Genomic DNA, 22345 nt, shown 5'->3' with positions numbered 1-22345 from the left:
TCCCCCCAACCACCCTGATCTCTAAGCAAAGCCAACAGGAAGACAGCAGGCATACAGAAGGCAGAGAGGAGTGCTGGCCAGGCCAGGCAGAGAGGAGTCATGCTCTCAGTTCATCTTCACACTTCTGTTTTTCTCACTGCAGCAGCATCTCTTCTTTCTTTACTAGCTACGCCATCTCTTCTAGCTTTTTTTTGTTTTTTAGGTTTACCTGCTCTCCTCATATTCTGGTCCCCCTGCCCTTTGAGATGGCAGCAACCCCACACCTCAGGAGAACATCTGTGTGCCCTGAGGATGTTTGCACATCATTCACTTTGTCCCCAGGCCAGCCAGAGAAGCAGACGCTGACAGCAAAGTCTGGTGTGAAATGTCTCTCTCTCTCCATTCTCCTCCCTCTCCTTTACGTCCCCAGACAAAATAAGAAACCACCAGCTTCATTAAAAAAAAAAAAAAAGCGTAGACTTTAATTCAGGTTGGCAGGTGCGCAGAGAGCTAGGATTTGCCTCCAAGGGTGTCCAGATGAGAAGTCTGTGTTGTAGGCAGAGGCAGGGAGGGTGGGGAGGTGTGAGTGGCCTGGTAGCAGACCCAGGCAAGGAGCAGGGGTGTAGCCATGCAGTGCAACATTGCCAGGGCTTCTGCCACATCCAGCAGCATGTCCAGGGCCTGCTGGGCCGGACATGTTAACAGCACTATGGCCCTGGACCTCACTAAGGAGTCCAATCCCAGAGCCATGCCCTGAGGCCACCAAAAAATGAACCAGACCCACAGGATATCAACCCAGGGACATGGCGCCCTGCCCAGTGCCTTCCTCAGCCCCTTGACTCCCAACAAACCCAGTGGCAACAAGACAAAGATAGCAAAACAGGCTGCAGCGTGTATGTACCGCAACATTTCCCACTCCCCGCTGAAGGTCACGGTGCAGAGTCCTTGGGAAGTGTCACTGCCCAGCACGACTGGCAGCGACAGGAGGGCAGCCACTCCCCAGAGCCCCACAGTGATCCCCAGCCTGAGGCCTGGGACTTGGCCTGCACCCAGCTGGGGGCCCAGGCATGCACGGCACCCTATCAGCAGAGCTTGAGCAAAGGCTGAGCCATAGGCGACCAAGTGAGCCAGGTGGCACAGAGAGGTGATGAGAGCCCCACTGAGCCCCCGTGCCAGGATGGGCGCCACGATGCTGAAGAGGGCACTGCCCACGGCCAGCTGCACCAGGGTAGACCTGTCCTGGTAGAGCTGCCAGCGGAACAGAGGTCTGAGAAGTGCGTAGAGGACGGTTCCACTAGCCAGGATGCCCAGGACGCTGACGAGAATGAAGAAGGGCAGCGAGGAGTGGTCGAGCAGCGGGCAGGAGTGGCAGGGCGCAGCCGCTTCCAGGTCGGCCTCATTATAGTCTGGATAGTAGGTCTCCGGAAATTCACTCCCAATTTCCTCTTCAAAGGCCAACTTGGTGGAGTTGTCATCAGCCACCTGGAGGACATCCCCAAAGGGACAATCAGAGCATCCAGCTATCTCTCTGAAGCGGATCCTGGGCACCGAGGGCAGGAGGTAGGGAGAGAAGGGCAGCGGAAAAGTAGGGGCGCAAGAGCTGGGTGCAGGGGAGAGGGTGGGAGAGGACAAGACTGAGCGACTCAGGAGGAGCCAAGAGCCATAGGAAAGCAAGGGCAGGGGAGAGGACAGGCCTGGGAGAGAGGAGCGGGTCTGGATGAAACTGACAGAGATGGACGAGGAGGCAAGGAATGGAGGACCCTGGACGCAGGGAGAACAAGGGGACAGGAAAACGAGGGAAGGGACTAGCTAGAGATGAGAGAAGGAGCGAGGTACACAGACCCGAGGGGCAGACGGAAGGGGCGGTAGGAGGCAGAGAGGGAGGGACTGGCTCAGCCCCGCACTCACCGGGTGAAGACAGTTCCCCATGGCGCTGCCGGGTGCAGGGCGGGCAGAGAGACGGGCTGGGGTAGCTCTGTCTGTGGCTGTGGCTCCGAGATAAGCGCCAGGGACTAATGAAGGCCATCGGCTCTGGGCAGGGCCACGGGGCGGGCAGGGCCTAAGGAAGTGTTTACCCCACGCACACCGCCTGTCTGAGCCCCAGGACCACTGAGGGCACTGACGCCGGGGCCTTCCTGTTTTGAGACTGGAGTCCGCTGGTGAGGACCCACACTTGGGAAAGGAAAAAGGTGGGGACCAGAAAGTCGGGTGTTTTTCCGATGGTGGAAAGGGAGGCTGAGAAGCCAGGGGGCTTTCCAACACAAAGGGATTCTTCAAGCACAAGGAAGGAAGAGGGGACCAGAGGTGAAATGTGAGGCAGTGATAAGAGACGTGCTGGGAAATTGGAGGGAACGGGAAGCTGATGGCTCTCACTGTTTCTCCATCCCCTTGAACTTGATCCAAGGAAAGATATAGTTCAAAAGCGACGTGTTTGTGGGAGGGGGTGTTAGTGGTGCATGTGGCTGGATCCATGTGATGCCGACAACCTGAGCGGTATGTGTTCAGGAGGGGGCTCTTTGTGTATCATTCACGGTGGAGGAGTGTCCTTATTTATCTTCATGTGTGGCTGTGTGTCATATCTGAGTGCTAGGTGTCTGGGAGTTTTGGTGTGAGAGGAGGGAAGGCTGGGGGGCAGCTGTCAATGCTGTATAATGAAGCTGCTTCAGGGATGGATTGGGCATTTGCCCAGCCACCTATGGGCAAGATGCACAGTAAATGCATCTTCCATACCAAGCGGAACACACGATGTGACAAGTTAAAGCAGGCTCTGGGGGACAATGAGTTAGCATACTTTAAAATGGGACTGCTGCCTATGGGGCAATCTCTATTCACATTTCTGTTGGGGGATAACAGTCCTGGAAATGCTACATTGTCCTGGCATCTTAGCAAGATGTACAGTTTCTTGTGGTGCGGAGAGCTATTTCTCACCAGCATCCTGCAGGAGGATGCCCCTAAATGGACATTTCTACTCTTTGGTATGCCGTCCCCTCACCACCCCGTTTGTCACATGACTTCTGCTCTTTCGCCCGCCCCCCCACCCCTACCTTGCATTTTATTTCCTCACTGGGGGACGCTCAGTCTGGGCATGGGGAACAGTGACTCATAGAGCGTCCGTGTTGGAACGATACAGAAGATAGTTGGGTGATACTGCTTAATTTGTCCGAGAAGGCCCTGCGGGGTGTCACAGTGCTAGCTCTGCCCAGCCCTCCTTCCTGCTCACTCACGGGCGGCTGGAGGTAGACGCAGAGGTGCAGAGGGAGGGTCCCTTTGCTGAGATGGTCTCCTTTCTCCCGGGACACAGGCTTCAGCTTCAGGTTCAACATGAAGGGGACTGAAGAGGGAGTTTGGGGGTCTGTTGAAGCGATCCTGGAACGGTGTTGGAGGTCTCCTTTTTTTCCAGCATGGCCTGGCAGAGGGCAGCAGTCAGGTACCCCACCCATCCCTGGAATGTAAGGACCTGGCCAAAGGGCACGAAGGAATGCTCTTCTCTCCCACAGAAGAGTTCTGTCGTTTCCATACAAGACGCCCTGGAGAGAGCGGCCTGGCAAGGCACACACCTTGAGCCCTGGAGGCAGCAGGGGCAGAACAGCCCTTACACACACGCATCCCAACAGGAGCAAGAGTGGCAAGAAGGAGGCAGCCGAAGGACACGGATAATCCAGATATATTGAGGGTGGCCCCTCTGAGATCAGCACAGGAGAGTTAGAAAGATTATAAAGATACACGGTGCCCTCCCTGCTCCCTGCCCCGCCCCCCACCCCCAGACAGACACACACAGCACAACGGCCCCTGCTCCCCCCGCCCCCCGTACAAATATGGCTTCTGTGTAATATGGACAGAGTGGTTCAGCTCAAAGAGGAAAAGTCATTTTCCCAAAAGCGGGTGCTGGGAGGCAGGGAGCCCACAGGCCTGGGGCCCTAGGCTGCCTTGCTGCTGTAAGAGGAGGGGGCCCAGGGCCCTAACCAGCGGCTGGAAGAGTCACGACAGTGTTACCTGAACTGAAGGGGGTGGGCAGACCTGCTGGCTGCAGCTGCCCCCACTTTGCACGCCCCTGGGTTGTCAGGACAGCAGGACATGCTGGAGGAGGGTGAGAGTGGTGCCAAGGGGCACCCTGGGTCTGAGGTGGGGTGGCCGGCAGGCAAGGAGGGTGCGTGGCCTCGTTTCCATGGCAACCGGCTTGGCCACAAGGAAGACAGAAAATCAAAAGCAGGGATGGAATGGAGATGGGAAGGAGACAGGCGGTTTTGCTCCTAGCCCTCAACACACCGGGTACAGACTATGGGGACAAGAAGTGACAGCGGTCATTCCAGGGTCAGTGCCAGCGGGAGGCCTGAGGGATGCATAGCAAAGGCTTTGGCACTGACTCCATGGCTCCGAGAAGGGGAAACGGAGGCAGAGGGTGAACGCCCTGTGTTTCAGGGAGAGATGAGATGGACGACTGAACAAAAACACACCCTGGGACTGTTTTCTCCATAACAGATGGGCGCTGGGGACGGCATGGAGATACCAGGATGGAGCGAGGCCCCAGGTGAGGCTCATGGCCTGCCTAGGGACTGTCAGCTCCCGCAGCCCTCCTCCACATGCCCCACAGCCCCCCACCTGCCCAGGAGCCCCTCTGCCTGTCACTCACAGACACACGTGCACAGACGCACGGACACACAGACACACACATTCCCATTCCCTTCGTTTGGGCAGGAAACAGCTCAGCAGAGTGAAGCTCCTTTTAGTATTTTTGTTGTTCTGCCTGCCTGGCTGCTGAGGGAGGGAGGGCGGGCTTGGGGAACAGGAGGGGCAGAGGGCAGCAGAAGACAGGGAGGCGAAGTTGCTGAGCAGTGCCTAAGACGAGTGGTTGCCGTGCAACAGTCCGGGGCTCCAGTGAGAGAGTCAGGGGCCCCTGGGCGGGGGAGCAGATGCAGTTTAGGGCCCAGAGCAGCACCTCGCCACAGCTGCTAGAGCAAGGAGGGGCAGCCTTGCTCTGCTACCCACCAAGGGCGGTTCCTGGGAAAAGGGCCTGGCTTCATTCACCGTAGGGGCCGGGTGGTGGGGCGAGGGCGCAGAGAGGGCCATCTCTGCCATCCTTTCTCTCCAAAACTGCCCTTCCTGCAGGGACCCGCGTCCTCCCACATGGGGAAGCCCTGAGCCGCCACGTGGCTGCACGCCACCTGAAGGTCACATCTCCGGGGGCACCCCCATTCACGCCTTTCCTGTTAGGGTGGGGGAGGGGTGTCAGGCGGTACCTTCTCTGTGCAGAACTCACGGTGTGCGACTCACAGAGGAAAAGCCACCTCCCGCCTCCTGCTCACAGCCTCCCCAACCCTAGAGAAATCCAGGAAGATGCTCTCATGGTGGAGGGCTGGTGAGAGCCCCCCATCAAACTGACCCAGCTCCTTCCGGCCCTAGCCTTCTCCTTATCCTCCTAACACTCCAGATTTTCTGTTTGTGTGTTTTTTTTTTTTTTTTTTTGCTTTCCTCACCCCAGGGTCCCTGCCCCTCCAGCCTGGAAACGGATTTGATTTGGGATTGTTACAAAAATAATAACCCAAACGCAGAGAAGCCACGGAAAGGGCTGAGGGCAACCCTCCCTCCCCACCCGCCCTCCCCATTCCAAACCGAGTACAAAACCGCACCCAAAGCAGACATTCTGTACAGGGGGGTGGGGGAGGGGCTGGGGAGCAAGCGGGAGGGGCGGCCCTGGGGTCCTCTGTACAAGTCCAGGTTGGTGATGGCCCCAGACGTCCCCATGGGGTCCCTGGGGGGCGCCCCTAGATGAAATATTCCTTCTTGTCGTCCCCGCCCGACTGCCCGCCTTCTGCATTGATGATGGCCGTGTCCGCATCTGGGGCATCGTCGGAGCCTTTTGCCTCGTGTGTCAGGTAGGTTCCTGGGGAGAGAGAAGAGGCTCCTTCTTTCAGGAGCAGTTTCCGAATCTCGGAGGACCCCTGTCCACTTTCCCACCCACTCACGCACACCTTGCTTCTGTAACTTTTCTCCTACCTAGAGCTTTCTTCTTCCCCACCTGCCCTAATTAGCATCTTGCTGCTGAGATCTCTCACCTGAACACACTACTAAGAATTGATGAAGCCTGCTTTTAGTCTCATCTATAACACAGGCAAAAAAAAATTGTGTGTGTATATGTGTGTATACACACGCGTGTGCTCATACAGTGGTAACAGGGAAGCTGCGATGTCGGCTCCACGACAGCACTGCTGAGATCTGGCTAGCACCTGACCAGTCCACAGAATCAGGCTGCTGGCCAGGGATTTCCCTGGGTGTTCAACGGTTAAGATTCTGTGTTCCCAACGCAGGGGGTCAGGGTTCAATCCCTCTGGATCCTACATACCACAGCTAAAAAAGATTCCATGTGCTGCAATGCAACTAAGACCCAGGCAGCTAGCTTACAAGAAATAACAGAGGGCTAAATCTGAGAGGAAGGCATATGAGGAGAGGGGAGGAGGAGATGGCAGAGATACAAGCTGTTGCTGCTGCTAAGTCGCATCAATCGTGTCTGACTCTGTGCGACCCCATAGACGGCAGCCTGCCAGGCTCCGCCGTCCCTGGGATTCTCCAGGCAAGAGCACTAGAGTGGGTTGCCATTTCCTTCTCCAATGCATGAAAGTGAAAAGTGAAAGTGAAATCACTCAGTCGTGTCCGACTCTTCGCGCCCCCATGGACTACAGCCTACCAGGCTCCTCCATCCATGGGATTCTCCAGGCAAGAGTGGGTGCCATTGCCTTCTCCGAGAGATACAAGAGAGGAGAGAAAAGGAAAGGGATGGTGTGGGGTTAAGGGGTGAGGAGCTCAAAGGACAAAAAGCACGAGGCTAAACCGAAAGGAGCAAAGTGCAGGTAGAAACAGGAGAGAGATGCAGAGTTCAGGCAGTTCTGCCTTACAGCAGGCGGCCCTGGAAGCAGAACAGCACGGGAGCAGCAGCTGACTGAGTGGGAAGGTTTGACTTTACTTGGATGATCACCAAGTGATCAGGCTTGACTACGGGGCTGGCGGTGCTCAGTTATCACGGGTTGGCTGTGTTCTTTCCTCCACCAACGCTCCAGGGGTTTTGGACACTCCAGCCCGCTGAGACTCCGAAGGCCCTTCCTTCAGCCCGCTCCTACCCTGCCTGCCCCTGATGGTCGCCCTGTCCACTCTCAAGTCCTCCCGATGCTCCCTCGTGCCTCTGACCTTTGTGCCGGATCAAGTAGTGACCGAGGAAGATGAGCAGGATGAGCAGCAAGAAGACGATGAAAGCCACGATCCCTCCAATGATGGCGTGGTAGGTGCTGGAGGACGAGGGCACCGGGCTGGGGTCTGGGGGCAGAGGGGAGCACGCAGTCAGATCCGGGAAGAGCCTGCACCTTACAGCGTGTCCGACCAGGCCACGGACCGTCTTACACCACAGAGAGAACAGTGTTCCTTCTTGTCAGGGAGTTTAGAGTTCCAGCAAGACCCAATCTTCCTCTCATCAGAGAGGTCTGGGCTTCCATCGTCACTTCCCCACCATCCACAGGCTTGTTTGAAGGATAAAGACTGACCTTCTTCCTCCCAGTTCTGATGGCCTCTGTCAGCAGACATAGAGAATCTGTCCTCCACAGCAGTGTCTACAGAGGACAGATTCCCAAGCACAGGCTTGGCCAGGCATGCCGAGGGGAGCCTCAGTCACAGTCAGAGCCCCGCAGGTCTGAGAAGACCGTGCACATGCCTGGGACACAGTTCTGATGTGTCCAAAATTATACGAGCTGTAGTTAAGGATCTCCTACCCATGGGAGAGCAATTATTATTATTATTATTTTTATAGACTCACTTTGAGTCTTGATGTCTCATTGACTCCTCATACATTTTCCCTCTCCTACCTTATGTCTCCTTGGGCTTGACTGGGCCAGCTTTTTAGCTCCTTGCCTGTCTCCACCTTGTTTGGGGGGAAAAAATATGCTCTGGTTTTTATGCTCTGCTTGGGCGGGAGGGAGAAGAAGGTCCCTGCGGCTCTGTGATAGGAGGGGTGGGTGTGATGGTTCAAACTGGAAGAAACACAGTGAGGTTATCCACTGTTCCTTTCGCCTACCTCCGAGAGCGTGAGATATAATCTTTATTAAAAATCAGTTCCAGATAATTATCCCAGACTGTAAGAATGAAAATTCCCTAGGAAAGCCTAGGTTGGCACGGCAAAAGTGACCTCTGGGTTCATCAGTTGCAGGTTGGTGTCTCTAGGTATAACTCCATTTAATTTCACTCCAGGTAGTTGGAAGTCAACCCGGTTTAGAGCTCTCTCTGGAGGCAGATGCAGTAACTAACTCTACCACCAGGTGTCAGCACTGGAAGCAGACCCGTCAGAGAGGACTGGGCTTCTTGCACAGAGTGGCGGGATCAGCAAGAGACCAACCACAAGGGCACAGGAACTTTCCTTCTCTGCCAATGGTCATCAGAGTTGGTCTGGAGAGATCTGGGGGCAGACACAGAACCTCAGTGCATTGTTCTTGCTCCTGGCACCCGACGATAGCTTTGTTTGTTGTGCTGAGGCAGCTCCTGCGACGCTGAGGTTTGCCCCTGGAGTCCCAAGACCTCCGGTCTCTTATCCCTGGGAGGCCTGATTGCTATCTCCACACTGCTTTAATGGTCATTTCATGTAAGGGAGACTCTGATGTTCCCCTGACAACGCATTTCTCCTATTCTGAGGAAAGCCTGAGTTTCTAGCGGGACTCAGTGTTACAATGTGCTGCGTGCTCAGTTGCTTCAGTCGTGTCTGACTCTTTGCGACCCTATGGACTGTAGCCGGCCAGGCTCCTCTGTCCGTGGGATTCTCTAGACAAGAACCCTGGAGTGGGCAAGAATACTGGAGGCCATTTCCTCTTCCAGGGAATCTTCCTGACCCAGGGATTGAACCCGTCTCTTACATTTCCTGTATTGGTAGGGAGGTTCTTACCACTGGCAACACCTGGGAAACCCCCACTGTTATTGGCGGGGGACGGGGCTCTTCAAAAAAAACCCTCCAGAAAGAGGCCTAGCCTGTCACTTTTCTTGAAGCTGAATTTTGTAGTCACACCTTTGGGAAGAAGTTCAGAGAAGGAACATCATCTAGTCTCTCTAGACGATATGGCATCCGAGAAAAAGATTCTAACTATCTCTCCGCATAGTACAAATTTATCTCTGTTTTCTGCATGGATTCTCTGTAGCATGTCAAAGATCCTCAGAAAAGGCGATGGCAGTAGCAGCACACATCCTGTATTAGTCACAGGAGAAGTGACTCTCAGGATAGGCCTGCTGCAAAGGCAGATGCCTCTACACTCACACATGGGTGACTCTGGGGCCTGGGCATGCAGAATTCTTACTCTTGCTGCCAAGTGAGTGCAAAGATTGAAGGATGATATCACCTGGGTCATCGCTGCTAAACAAAGGCAGATGCAAGTCCACCATCCCATCGATTTTTCCTTATTCCACATCCGAGAGTGGACCCGGAGCCTGAGTCCTCGGGCCCTCCGGTGGTGGGCTGCTGCCCCCCTAGTCCACTCCCAGCCACGGTCTGGGGAGGGCTACCAGGATTCGGAAAGATCAGAGGACCAGAAGGCAGAGGGGAGGAGAAGGGGTCTGCTGGGCGGGAGCTACGGAGGGCTCACCGTTCACGTTGAGGGTGTAGTAAGCCTTGTAGCTGCCCATGTTGCTGGTGGCCGTGCAGCCGTAGGTGCCACTGTCGCTCTTGTTGAGGAAGGGGAAGATCAGGGCGCTCTCCTGGGCCATCTTCAGTGGTGGCACGCTGCCCTCCTTCTCCCATACGTACTGCTGGGGGCTGTGGAGACAGAGAAATCCGAAGTGTTCAGGAAAGAGCAGGGCAGGGAGCTAAAGGAGGAGAAAACGAAACTGCAAACAGGGAAGTCAAGGACAGTATGATGGGGGCTTGAGCAGTTCGAGGGGCCAGAGACGCTGAGCTGCTCAGGGGGAGGGGGAGGTGACCCCTTGAGGCCCAGCCTGGGGCGAGGGAGACCGCCGAGCTCGTGTCTAACTGTGGCCTGGTTCCTTGCGGGAACCTCGGGGGCACAGTTGTGGGGAGCGGCCCCTGCCCGCTTCTGCTGCTTTGCAGGAGAAACAGTCAGAAGATGGGCCTTGTTCGACAGTGTCAAGGAAAACGAGAGGCTCAGATAGCACGAAGGAGACAGGAAGACTCAAGGTGAAGTCTTCGTGTGCAGAGGTGTGTTAAAGTCCAGGAAACGGATCCTCTTACACGGGGTTGCCACGTCCCTCACAGTGGAGCAACAGTTTTTGGCCCTCGCGAGGATGTGGAGGGTCTGGCCTTATCTTCGCTGTCGGTGTGTCTGCAGAGAAGGAAATGGTGTCAACGTGAAACTCCCATGCCATTTAGAATGCCTCCATCTCAAAACCATTCAGTTATGCATATCAGCAGCCACCTCTGAAGGCCTAGGAGCCCAAGAGGCTGTGCAACCAAGGCCACCCCACCCCCACCTCTGTGAGCAAAGACTACTACTGCCATTGGATGGATGAAAACCATGCAGAAGCAGGGTTATGTCCATCCTTGCTAGGGACCCAAGGGATGTCTCAACAGAGAGCTGAGAAGGGGAATCACGGGATCACCTGTGCCTAGCACATAAACAGGACTTAATACATATTTTTGACAGAACAAATAAGCTTGAATTTGATCACAACTGAGCTTACAGTCTTTCCATCCTCTCTGCAAGGCAGTTTAAACAGGAAGCACTTCTGTAACACAAAACATCATTTTTAGGGGGCCGGTCCAAAACTGAAGTGAGAGCTTGGAAAGAGCAAGAGATGGGGGTCATATTTTGGCTACAAAAAGGCACTGACACAATATAGATGGGCTCCGGGAAGGAATAATGGCAGCTGCCACCAATGCCGAAGGGCTGCTTAGGAGGCTGGGTCCAGATGGCCACATAGAACAATACAACCAGATGCTGGTTTAGAATAGCAGATAAAGAGGCCGAGCTCCCCCTAAGGACAGAGCCAACCTTAACAACCGGTTAATGAACGTGTTTCAGTCCAATCAAACAGGACAAAGAGAATCAGGCCAGGTGAGAGAATGGCTGTTCCGGGGCCCTGCAGCCAGAGAAACCTCCAGTGTGGTGCCTGGAGTGCAGCATTTGTTGACTGACTGCTGATCACACGGAAGCCAAAAGGGTCCCTGGAGAGTGACTGCCAGATGGTCTGGTACCTAATAGAGAAGTCTTTGGGACTCAGACACGAGAAGGCCTTCTTTAGGACAAGAAGCTCAAGGTCAGGGGCTTTACACTCAGAACCAATAATCAGAGGAACAACTTAGAGCAATATAGGCCTTTGAAGTCTGCAAAGTTCTTTCATTATATATTGTTCCATTTATTCTTATGAAAATTCACTGAAGTAGACAGGGGCCACTCTGAGATTAAATGCTTTGGTGACAGTGACACAGCTAGTCAGCAGTGTCACTGTAGCTGGAATCCAGTGTCTGCTTCCAGATTGAGAATCTGCTAAATAGACAGTGACGCCACTCCAAACCTCACGTTCAAGTGTCAGCAATGGGTCTGGCGACTGAATTAAAAATCACTGGAGTCAGGCCTGGATCTTTCGTAAGAAAGAGGTGAAGGGTCTGAGTTCTTTTAGAACAGTACCCAGTCTTTAGAAAAGTTAGGACAAGAAATGCATTATTTCGTAACTCATTATCTTCTGCCTTTGTACTTTTTTCCCCCTTGAGTTTTCTATGCAGAAAAGTTCTTTTTGAAAAGTGCTAAATTTCCTATCTGTTTTCAAGGTAGAGTCCATAAACGGACGAGGATCCTTGGAAAGGTTGGGAGTAGTGATTGTGACAGTGGCCATTTCAGGTCAGAATCCCAAGAAAAATCATAGCGCTGGGGCAGATGGGGGGAATACTGGGAGAAATCTAGGACTAATGATGCCAGTGAGAGTGGTTTTCCTACTATCTCTTTTCTTGAACTCATAGTATGTTAGACCAAGGGGAAGCCTTCGTGACTCCATGTCCATCTTCGCATTTACCAAATAAAGAACCAAGCTCAATGGGTTAAGTTCCCTAACATCACTCAGATAGGAAGTGATGGAGGGGCAGATGAGAATCTGTGTCTCCTGACTCCTGATTTGCTACAGTTACGGCTATAATTTACAATTTAGATGCATAACACTGGCCTAACCCAGGAGACGGTAAATTTACCTATTGGGCCAAATCCCTCCAGCGACAGGTTTCTGTAAATAAAGTCTTATTGGAACACAGCTATGTTCACTATTTACATATGATCTATGGCTATTTTCCTGAAGCAACAACAGAGTTAATTAGTTGAGACAGAGGCTACATGGCCCTCGAAACCTAAAATGTTGACCTTTGCTGGAAAAAGTCTGCTGACCCTTGGCCTACCACTGGCACATCTTGTCTTATTTTTTCCCCCTATTTACTTATCTGTGCCTGGTCCTTCATATACAGTCACCCACACTTTTCTTTTCACTGTGCATATGTGCTAAGTCACTCCAGTCACGTCTGACTCTGTGCAACCCTATGGACTGTAGCCCTCCAGGCTCTTCAGTCCATGGAAACCCCACGGAGTGGGTTGCCAGGCCCTCCTCCAGGGGATCTTCCCAACCCAGGGATTGAACCCACGTCTCTTAAGTCTCCTGCACTGGCGGGTGGGTTCTTTGCCACCAGTGCCACCAGGGAAGCCCTTTCTTTTCCCCACTCCCCATCTTATACCAGATCCTCTTCACCCACAAGCCCATGACATACATAAAACTTCTATGCGTTGAGCAGTGGATCTGTCAGCTCCCTTTAGAGATTCATGGTTCACAGAGCACACAATGTCTGCGCCATCATCCTCCCGGGTGACCTGGAAGGTGACCGAGCTGCTGACGGTGAAGGTTTTGCCATTGGGATCTTCCTGTATTCGGGTAGATTCCCCTAGAGAGCAGAAACAGACACATGTGCGCGCACACACAGACAGAGTGGGCCCTAACATGCAGGGACTGTGTGGGCCCCACCGCAGACATACAGATGGTGTATCTCGACTTAGACAGACTTAGGAAGTTGTGAAATGGATATGTACACACAGGGAGGACGGAGGCCCCAACACACACACACACATTCAAACACAAGTGTACACAGAGTATCTATCATTCCCTTCTCTTCTTCCACACCGTGGCTGATAAGCACGCATACAGACAGACAGACAGACATGCACCCCTCCCACCTCTCTCCTCGCTGCTGCCCCAGCACCACCTCCTCCTATCGCCCCCAAGGCAGGAGGAACTTACCATGGAGCTCTTGGTCACCCTTCCTCCAGGTGAGCTGGGCTGCAGGTTTGCTCCCAGAAGACTGACAGCTTAAGGTGGTTGTATCCTTTTCCCGTAATGATGACTTGTAGCCACTGATTACAGGCTTCTGTGGGATTCCTGCCACGAACAGGGGGTGGCCAGGATAGGAAGGAGAGGCACCCTCAGCTCTCCCTGCTGGGATGGACTCTCAGACGGTTAGGACATCTGGGTTCTATTTTGGTTCCTGACGGGTAGAAGGCTAGAGAAATAATCTTTCTCTTTGATCTCCTTCCTGAGGATCAGGAAGAAAGACCGCCCCAGAGGAAAAAGATACAGTGGACGGAGATTTACTGTACCTAAGATGATACATGACCCAACGCACTAAAGTATAACTGGGTGGCCACAGACATAGTGTGAGGCTCAGGGAAGCAAAGAAGGAAATTGAAACATGGGGTCAAGATGAGAGCATGCGGACAATGAGGGTACTTGTCTTGGAAATCACAATCACACACTGGGCATATTTCTCATGCTTGTGACGTCACACAGTCTTCAGAGGTAAGTGGAATAGACACTAGCATCCTTTTGTTACAAGTTAGGAAATTCAGGCTCAAAGAGAGTTAAAGATTTGTCCCAGAGCAAACAGTAAGTAAAGGAGAAAAGGTTAGAATTACACCCAGCACGCTTTGCATTTCATTACATTGCAATATTAACACAGGCTGAACTTTCCCAACATGCCTGGAGACTTGCTTGGCTCTAGGCTGCTTTAGAGGCCCACCCAGGGAGATCTGTTTGCAAAGAAGCACGCCGTGGAGACATCGGGGTTTGGGAGCCTCACCGAGCACGGTAACGAGGGACTTGGCAGTTCTCACGGGCATAGTGAAGATGGAGCAAGTGTATTCACCCTCGTCTGCCAGGGCCACGTTGCTGATGCTGATGCTGAGCTCATGGGGTGTAGATTTAACCAGCTGAATCCGATTATCTCGAAGGGCTGGGGGAAATCGCGAGAATTGGAAGCAAGACTTTTACTGGCAACTTTCATCTTTATCTTCCAATCCCAGGCCAGGTTTTTTTTTTTTTTTTTTTTTTTCTGAGAAAGGGTCTAGCATGGTTTGGGGCAGAGGAGAAAAAAACTGCTCCTGAGTTTGAGCAGTCTTTAGGATATTCAGTCCCTTTCCTAGGACCTTGGGCTCAGTAGCCTCAGAGATACTCAGAAAAGTAGACTGTGTGGACTACCTTGGAGCAACACTGTCATCAGCCGTCTCTCAGGGCTCCTTTGGGGTGCCCTTTAGTTTGGGCAGGACTCTATGGGACCATGCACAACCTAGGTCAGAGCCATGATAATGAAGTTTCTCGGGAACCAGTTGAGGAGCCCACGGCCTGTTGATTCCCCAAATAGCTTCCCTTCATGTTTCTCAGCCTCTGGACTGCAGGGACATTTCCTCTCAGCTCTGCAGCCCCGTTCCTCAGCCCACGGGAGGGAGATAACTCATAGGACGCTACCTCTCTTCTCCCCAAAGTAGAGAGTCTGCTGGGCAGGGTTAGACCACTGTAGGGACGAGTCCTCATGGTCTTTCACTTGGCACTTGAGCACCACGGTGCCACCGGCCACCACTGTCTCATCAGATGTCCAGGGCTGACTGTCTGCAGGAGTAGAACAGGGTTAGTTTCCAGAGACGGTGCTGACCCCTCCACCCATTTCTGGGTTAAGTCCACCTCATCTAATTACGACCAGCCAAGGTCCACGTCTCTGTATTTCTTTTAACACATCACGGGGGAAGGAACAGGGGTGAGGGTGCGGGTAGGGGAAGACAGCCCTTCCTTCCTCTTGCTTTGAATGCACGGAAACAGTCACTTGTTGAATATTTGCTGAATGAACTGACAGGGCCACAAACATGGAGAGGAGTACAGGCACCCCAAACCTGCACATGCCACTCCACACGTGCCTTTCTGATAGAGCGCTGCCATTCACCTTTGAAAACACACATACAAATCTCTCGTTCTCTTTGACCTTCCTGCCACCACCTGCATGTGAGCGCACGAACAGGAGAAGCAATTGTGACTAATAATCCCCAAACTAAAGGTAAGGAAAAGGCCAAGTCGGCCCTTGGGTTATACATTCATTCACACAAGAGGTAGCTGATAAAACTGCAAAAGAAACAAACAAAAAAGATTAAAAAAAACAACAACAGGAACATTTTGACACAGACTCCTCAGTTCCTCCAACAATAACTTCCCTTTAGTCATCAGCTCCCTTAACATGTTCCTCTCAGCATCAGAGCTACCCACCTCCCAAATGAACACACAAACCCAGCTCACCACCTTGATGTTATTTTAAAGAAGGGACTAAAGTTTCCCCTTCTGGTGGCTCAGAGGTTAAAGCGTCCGCCTGCAGTGCGGGAGACCCGGGTTCGATCCCTGGGTCGGGAAGATCCCCTGGAGAAGGAAATGGTAACCCACTCCAGTATTCTTGCCTGGAGAATCGCATGGACGGAGAAGCCTGGTAGGCTACAGTCCATGGGGTCGCAAAGAGTTGGACACAACTGAGCGACTTCACTTCACTTCTTCGATGTGATGGAGGGACATGGTTTCTAATCCCTCTCTCCTTGGTCAAGTTAAACAAAAGAAGATAAGATAACGTACAGATAAGGCCTTTGAATTCCAAATATGCCTTCCAATCAGTTCGAGCTATGAGCCCCTCAGCCTGTGTGACACTTGGTTCCTTCATCCAGTATTGCCCCATGTGCACCCCAGCATGGACTGATCCCCAATATCGATTCCCTCATCTTCAGGTTTGACTTCCTGTGACCCAATAGCTCTGACCTCCCAGCTCTGATTTCTGAAACATCCACACAATTTCTTCTATCCTGCTAAGTTATTTAACCAGCAATGTCACCTCTAAATCAAAGAAACATACTTCCTACACTTCCTAATTGAGCAATTCAAAAAAATCCCCACACTTCCTATGGCACCAATCTTATCCCTACTTTATCAGCCTTCTCCTGTCTTTCTTGGTCCCCAGGGTTGCATTTTCAAGGAATATTCAGTGAGCACTCCTGGCACAGAGGGGGCCCTGAGGGGTGAAAGTGGCACCTGCCAGCGTTGACACCAAGCACCAACAGCTCTGGGTGGCTGTCTGCAGAAGCGAGCCCAAAGCCTGGCTGGCAGTTTTAGCATTTAGAATCATAAAAATTAGGACGGACAGGGATCTTAAGGCTCAAGGAATCCAACTCCCTCATTTTACAGATGTAGACAATGAGGCAATGTAGGTGAAGTGATTGCTTCAGATCATGCCACTGGTCAATGGCTCCAGTTAGGTCTAGAATCCTCTTGACTCACAAGGCAGTGCTCTTTTCTCTGGCATGCTCCTCAGTAGTCACCTAACTTGAGAACTAAAACTACAACTCTGATATTAGCGAGCCAGAGACTGAGTGAGCTGAATAAATGTGGAAGTGACATATTCCTCAAATATTTCAATGGAAGGGTTGGGAAGTCTTTCATTTACTGCTCACCATATAGTGATTTTTTGACTAGTAATCCCATTGTCCCTGGTTCCTTTTGAAGCATTCTACCTCAATTGGGTCCTTCCAGAACCTCTTTATTCTGCATAATACACTCCTCACGGAATCATTTGACTTTTGGAAAAGGTGTAGGGGAAACAGAGGTCTCTGTACTGGAGTGAGGGAAGGAGGAGTAGGTGCCAGAGAAGTTGGTGGTGTAGAACTAAGTACTGAAATGTCAGATGGAGAGGAGGAAGAGTTGTGCGGTAATGAGGGGAGTGAGAACACGGGGTGGAAGCAACATGAGTGAGAGATGATTTGAGAATGGCTGAGGGAACTGAGGGACATTGAGATGAGGGGGCCTGGATTCTCACCTTGACTGGCCAGCATGTCAGGGCTGCTCCAGACTGTGGAGCTGATGGCCTCGTCGAGTGGAGCCAGAGTTCCCAGCTCCAAATTCTGCTCTTGCCAGTAGCCTGGGGAGAGAGTCTCCATCAAGGATGAGCCCTACATGTAAGCTGCTATAGTTTGAGATCTGTACTTTCGTTGCTGGGGATGCGGGGAGAGGACTGGCCCCTATGAAAAGCATGTTCATCAGGGTACCTATGAGAAGGTGGTCTTCTCACAAAGGGGAGAGATTAACTAGAGTCGTGAAAAAGGAAGTGAAGTCCTTCTTTGAAAGGGTGCACTAAGGAGAAGGCTAAGCTTTAGCAGTCAATCATACAATGTTAGAGCCAACAGTGATCTTAGAGATCGTCGGGTCCAGTTCTCCCAGTTCACAAATGAGGACAATGAGGCCCACAAGGGTTAAAAGCGACTTGGTAAAAGTCATACAGAAACATGAAAGATAGCAAAGACTCTTCATTTCTGATCCAGGATTCTTTCTGCCACACCATATTCTCTACTAAAACAATAACAGGTTGAATAATTAGAAAATTCCATTTAATCCTTTAAATAAACCAGTCAAATAAGCATATTGGTATTATCATTTCTACCTCACAGAGAGGAGACAGAATGAAGTGACTTGCCCAGGGTCCTACAAACAGAAGAACAAAGACTGGAAATTCAATGCCTGCTTCCAAAGCCCAAGCTCTGTTTCAAGGTGAAACCCTCAGCACTGAAGAAGAGACCACAGTTGGGGCTGCAAGTTGCCCCATGCCTTCCCAGATTGTTGCCTTCTAAGGAAATGGCAACCCACTCCAGTGTTCTTGCCTGGGGAATCCCAGGGACGGGGGAGCCTGGTGGGCTTCCATCTATGGGGTCACACAGAGTCGGACACGACTGAAGTGACTTAGCGCAGCGCGCGCATCCAGAGTTCAGATTCTCAAGTTTCCCTCCTCCACCCTCAGTCCCACCCACCACTTTGTATCACTGACTCTGCTCCCTCATCTGGCACAACACACGCCCGAGGCCTGAGTCACGGCTCTCTTCCTAAACCCTCTCGTGAAGTAGTGTGCAGTGTCCATGGCCTATTGTCCCAACTCGACCTGAGAGGCAGAGGGACAAAGAAATCAATTCGCAGGATCTTTCCAGGATCGCCCGTCGTAAACCCAGAAGTAGCCAATCACGTGCTCAAAGCTCAGTGACGTCACCGGCTGCTGAGCAGAGTCCGGAGCGGCTCCCCGTCCCGGGGCAGCAGTCCCGGCAGAACTTCGCCAATCGTCACCTCCTCGCGCCGGCTCCGGAGCCAGCGGAGGCGGGCGCTGGGAGGGGAAGGGAGAGAAGAGGGTGGTGGGACCAAGGAAGATGGCCAGGGGTGATGGGGGGGGGGTACGGGGTGGCACGGGCGGCAGACCAAAGAGAGCCGTGGGAAAGGGGCTTGGGGTCCACGAGAAGAAAGGGAACGCGGGAGAGAACTGCCGAACCTAAGGGAAAGGCGGGTGAGGGAGCGGGGGGCGTGGGGGCGCGGAGGGGAGGCGGGCGGGGGCACGGGGCCTTCGGAGGAGCCCTGGCCTCCGGAGCGGGCTCTGCAGACAGCTCCGGAGGCGCCGCCGCGCTGCACGCCGTCTCAGCCATCCTGCAGGAGTTTGCAGACCTGACTCTGTTCCCGAACCGGAGAAGCGCCAGTGCCCAAATGGGGAGGGGCAGTACAGCAGAGAAACAAGTATCCGTAGCAGGGAGTCACAGGAGGGGACAAGGAAAGTGCTGATGGGGAGAGGCGGAACAGACGAGGGTGGCAGAGAGAAAGGCGGCCAGGGCGAGGTCGCCCGGGGTGCTCAGAGGCTCTCCCTGGGGGCCAGGCTCTCCCCCTGCCATCTTCTGTGGACCCCAAGCATGGAGGCAACCGGAAGTTGGTGAGTGTTCCATGCTATTTTCCAAGCAGTCTGTTTGTGGGTGCTTCAGTGGGAACGCAGATCGGTTGCGCCAAAGCTTGGCATGGTGGAGGGACAGGGAAAGCCAGAGAGGGGTCACTCAACGCCACAGTATTGGTACCCAGTAAACAAAGTAAGCACTAAATAGACCTTTGCTCAAATGGAGAAAATAGCCTTCTCTTAGGTTGGCATAAAGGCTTTCAGTTTTCAGAGTGGACTTTCAACCATGAATTCATGTCAAAACAACCTTGAGAGGCAGCCAGATAGGGTCCCTTTTTAGAAGGGAGGTTTGGAGAGGTTCAGTGACTTACCTAAAGGCACACAAATAGGACCCCTTTCACGGATCCTCTTTCTCCTGCTGGTTGGTGCTCTTAAAGCTTTTTCATCAGCTAGTCTTTCTTACAACATTTCAGCTCGCTGTATTGCAATTTTCTTTAGTTATCAGCCTCCTTATCTAAACTTTGAGTTGGTAAAGAGGGCAAGAGCCTTCCCTTTTTCATCTTCGTATCTTCAGTACTTAGCCTATAGTGGGCCATCAGTACATTTAATTGCTTCTGGTAATTCATTCAGTCACAACTGGCACTCTGCTATGTCCATCCTCACTCAGGCAGAGCATGTCTTCTGTCCAAACAGCATGGATTTAGTCTTCACTCTATTGCTCCTTATTTCATTTGTGCTGTTCTCAGCCTTCTCCTCTGTTGCTTTTTTTCTTGCTTACATTACATTCATCCCTTCCCTCCTCCTGCATTTTGCTGGCTTTTTTTTTTTTTTCCTGCATAGGATAAATAAGTGAAATGATGATGCTGGTCATTCAAACCAGACTGAATTGTTTAGTTGAGGGGTCTAAACAAATAATCTCTAATAAATGGCATGTTGGGGATATACTTGATAAATTGTCTCTGTAGGTTTATAAGGAACTCATTCTGGTTAGCTATGTTTTAAGAAACTGATTAAGAAATAGCTCTTTTTTTCCTGTGAGGGGTGATATTTTCCCCTTTAATTTTCCAAAGTACTTATGATCTCATGTCTCCTCTTGAGAATTGTCTGTTAATATGCCTGAAAGTTTTCTTGCTGTTTTTATAAAACTGTACACCTGTAATGATAAATTCTGAATAGCCACTCTCCTGGGAGCAGATGAGTGATTATATAATGTTATTCATAGAAACATGGATAAGTGGCAGAAATTATAACCTGGATTGTGAAAGCCTTGTTCTTTGGATTTAGATCTTGCCAATCGTTTATGACATCAGCATAAATTCCCTCAATGGGTTCAGACTGGAAAGAACTTAAGAGAGTGCTCTGAAAAGGTGGCGTGCACTTTGAAGTGGAAATAGTGACAATTCTCTTCAGGCAGGGTCACTGGAAGGAAATGTAGACTTTGAGACCATAAGACCATTAGAAAGGGGAGGCCTGGGTTACTCACGTAGAAAAATTGATAAAGAGAGCTCCAGTCATATAGGTCATGTTGTTTCCCTGCTTAGAAACCTTCACTGACTTCCCATCATCTGCAGATAACATCCAGATTTGTTAGCCTAGCTTACAAGATCCTGTGGTCTGATGTCAATATGCCTTTCAGTTTTGTCTTGTCTTCACTCACCCCATAGCCCAGACATATGATGCTATTTGGAATTCTTTCTGTAAACCCTTTGCTTTACAGCAAAGTTCACTTTCCCACAGTCACCCTGTTGATAATGCCCTTCACCCATCTGCATACCTCTAAGCTCCAGCCATCCTTAGAAGCCTATTTGTGGCACTTCCTTCAAGAAGGCTTCTCTGATTGCTTCAGGTGGAAATCATTTCTGATTTTTTTTTGTTGTTGTTGTTACAACATTTTATCAGCTTTTCTTAAATTATGCATCAATCTTTACTTTGAGCTGAAAGCTTGGCTTCCCTTCTAAATTATAATTCTGCAGGTAGTGTTGATATCTGATTCATCTCTATATTTGGTACCAGCCCTATTAGAGCATATTGCACTTAGAAGGTGCTTAATAAATATATCCTTAATAAATGAATCAAAGATGCTGAACATCTTCAATTGGGGTAACTAGATTCAACATATGCCCGTGAAGAGGAAATAGCAAATCAAACAGGCTAGGAAGAAATGGACCAAGGAAGAAGGGAGATATTCCAGAGGCTGAAGCTCTAGAAGGTTACAAGATGGGGGGAATCTCTATTTATTGATTACCTTCTATGTGCCATGATCCAAGCCAAGTGCTCTGTTTTCATTTATTCCAAAATAACCTGTGTGTATGTGTTAGCCACTCAATCGTGTCCAACTCTTTGGGACCCCACAGATTGTAGCCTGCCAGGCTCCTCTGTCCATGGTATCTTCCAGGCAAGAATACTAGAGTGGGTTGCCATTTCCTCCTCTAGGGGATCTTCCTGACCCAGGGATCAAACCCAGGTCTCACACTTTGCAGGCAGATTCTTTACTGCCTGAGCCACCAGAGAAGCCTGAATAACCCTTTAATAGATATTATTATGCATATGTTAAGGATGAGTTAACTAAGACTCAGAAAATTTAAGTAACTTCTCTGTATGATAGATCCACTAAGTACTGAGGTAGGGCAGCCTTTAAACTTAGATATCTCTGACCACAAAGCCCAGACGTTTTTTTGCACATCTTCACTACACTGCCTCCCTTTGTAGAAGCATGTGCTTTGTGTGTGTGGTGGGGGGCAGAAGGTATAGTTGGAAAGATTCCTTCCTGCAGTGCTAACCAAGGTTTGTTCACCTAAACGATATTCACAACAGTGACCTGCCATACGATAAAAATTAACAGTGTAGCAAGTTGGAAGTGGGAGCTTGTGGTGTTGGTATGATTTATACCCACTGAGTTATCTTTTCTATTGGATTCCTTAGTGCATCTTCATCTATACCTTTGGGGGCTCACCTCAAAGAGCTGGGATGATTCTTCAGTTAAGCAAGTAGTAGATGTGTCTGGTTAAAACGGAATCCCCTCACATTTTCATAGCACTCTCGCTCTAGGCTATGAACTAAGATTGCTGTCAGTTGTCTAGGGCTTTTCTTAATTCTTGGCCTATTTTCCCATGAGTTCCAGTATCTTCAGGACTCCCAGTATTTTAAAGGACAAAGTAGCCCTTTCACTCTGACTCCTTCTGAATGATTGTTCATATTAAGAGGAGCAGAGGTGGAAACTGGAGACTTACTAATGTGCCTTTTAAAGCATACATTGACACCTGTGATTATGTCTTTCACCCATAGTACAGGGCCTTACACATAGTAAGTACTCAATAAATATTTATTGAATAGATACATGAGTAACTTAAATGAATAAAAATGTATTATGTT

The 22345-nt window shown here is 51.0% G+C and overlaps 2 protein-coding genes across 3 annotated transcripts in view; both read right to left on the bottom strand.

Annotated features, from left to right (window-relative positions):
• Nucleotides 1–432: 432 nt before the first annotated feature.
• ACKR1 (atypical chemokine receptor 1 (Duffy blood group)) lies at nt 433–2981 on the bottom strand. The gene is made up of 2 exons (XM_055402997.2): nt 1888–2981; nt 433–1461 (listed from the first exon to the last, which is right to left on the bottom strand). The coding sequence occupies exons 1-2, from the start codon at nt 2449–2451 to the stop codon at nt 490–492; spliced, it is 1536 nt and encodes a 511-aa protein (XP_055258972.1). The 5' UTR covers nt 2452–2981; the 3' UTR covers nt 433–489.
• A 1710-nt stretch (nt 2982–4691) lies between these two features.
• The window catches only part of CADM3 (cell adhesion molecule 3), a 30641-nt gene continuing 12987 nt past the window's right edge, over nt 4692–22345 (bottom strand). Inside the window, exons 2-10 of one of the 2 annotated variants that reach the window (XM_055402998.2) lie at nt 17096–17197; nt 14725–14865; nt 14060–14212; nt 13225–13362; nt 12701–12871; nt 10187–10277; nt 9585–9754; nt 7159–7284; nt 4692–5860 (exon numbers count right to left, since the gene is read on the bottom strand). In XM_055402998.2, coding sequence (XP_055258973.1) covers nt 5742–5860; nt 7159–7284; nt 9585–9754; nt 10187–10277; nt 12701–12871; nt 13225–13362; nt 14060–14212; nt 14725–14865; nt 17096–17197 — 1211 coding nt within the window. In that variant the 3' untranslated portion in view covers nt 4692–5741. The remainder of the gene's footprint in view (nt 5861–7158; nt 7285–9584; nt 9755–10186; nt 10278–12700; nt 12872–13224; nt 13363–14059; nt 14213–14724; nt 14866–17095; nt 17198–22345) is intronic. The other variant, XM_055402999.2, reaches the window with a different exon arrangement.

This window comes from Moschus berezovskii, chromosome 4, assembly GCF_049115385.1.
Source record: "Moschus berezovskii isolate FMDL1 chromosome 4, NW_MosBer_1.0, whole genome shotgun sequence".
In the NCBI taxonomy this organism is placed as follows: domain Eukaryota; kingdom Metazoa; phylum Chordata; class Mammalia; order Artiodactyla; family Moschidae; genus Moschus; species Moschus berezovskii.
This window is presented reverse-complemented; position numbering and strand designations above follow the sequence as displayed.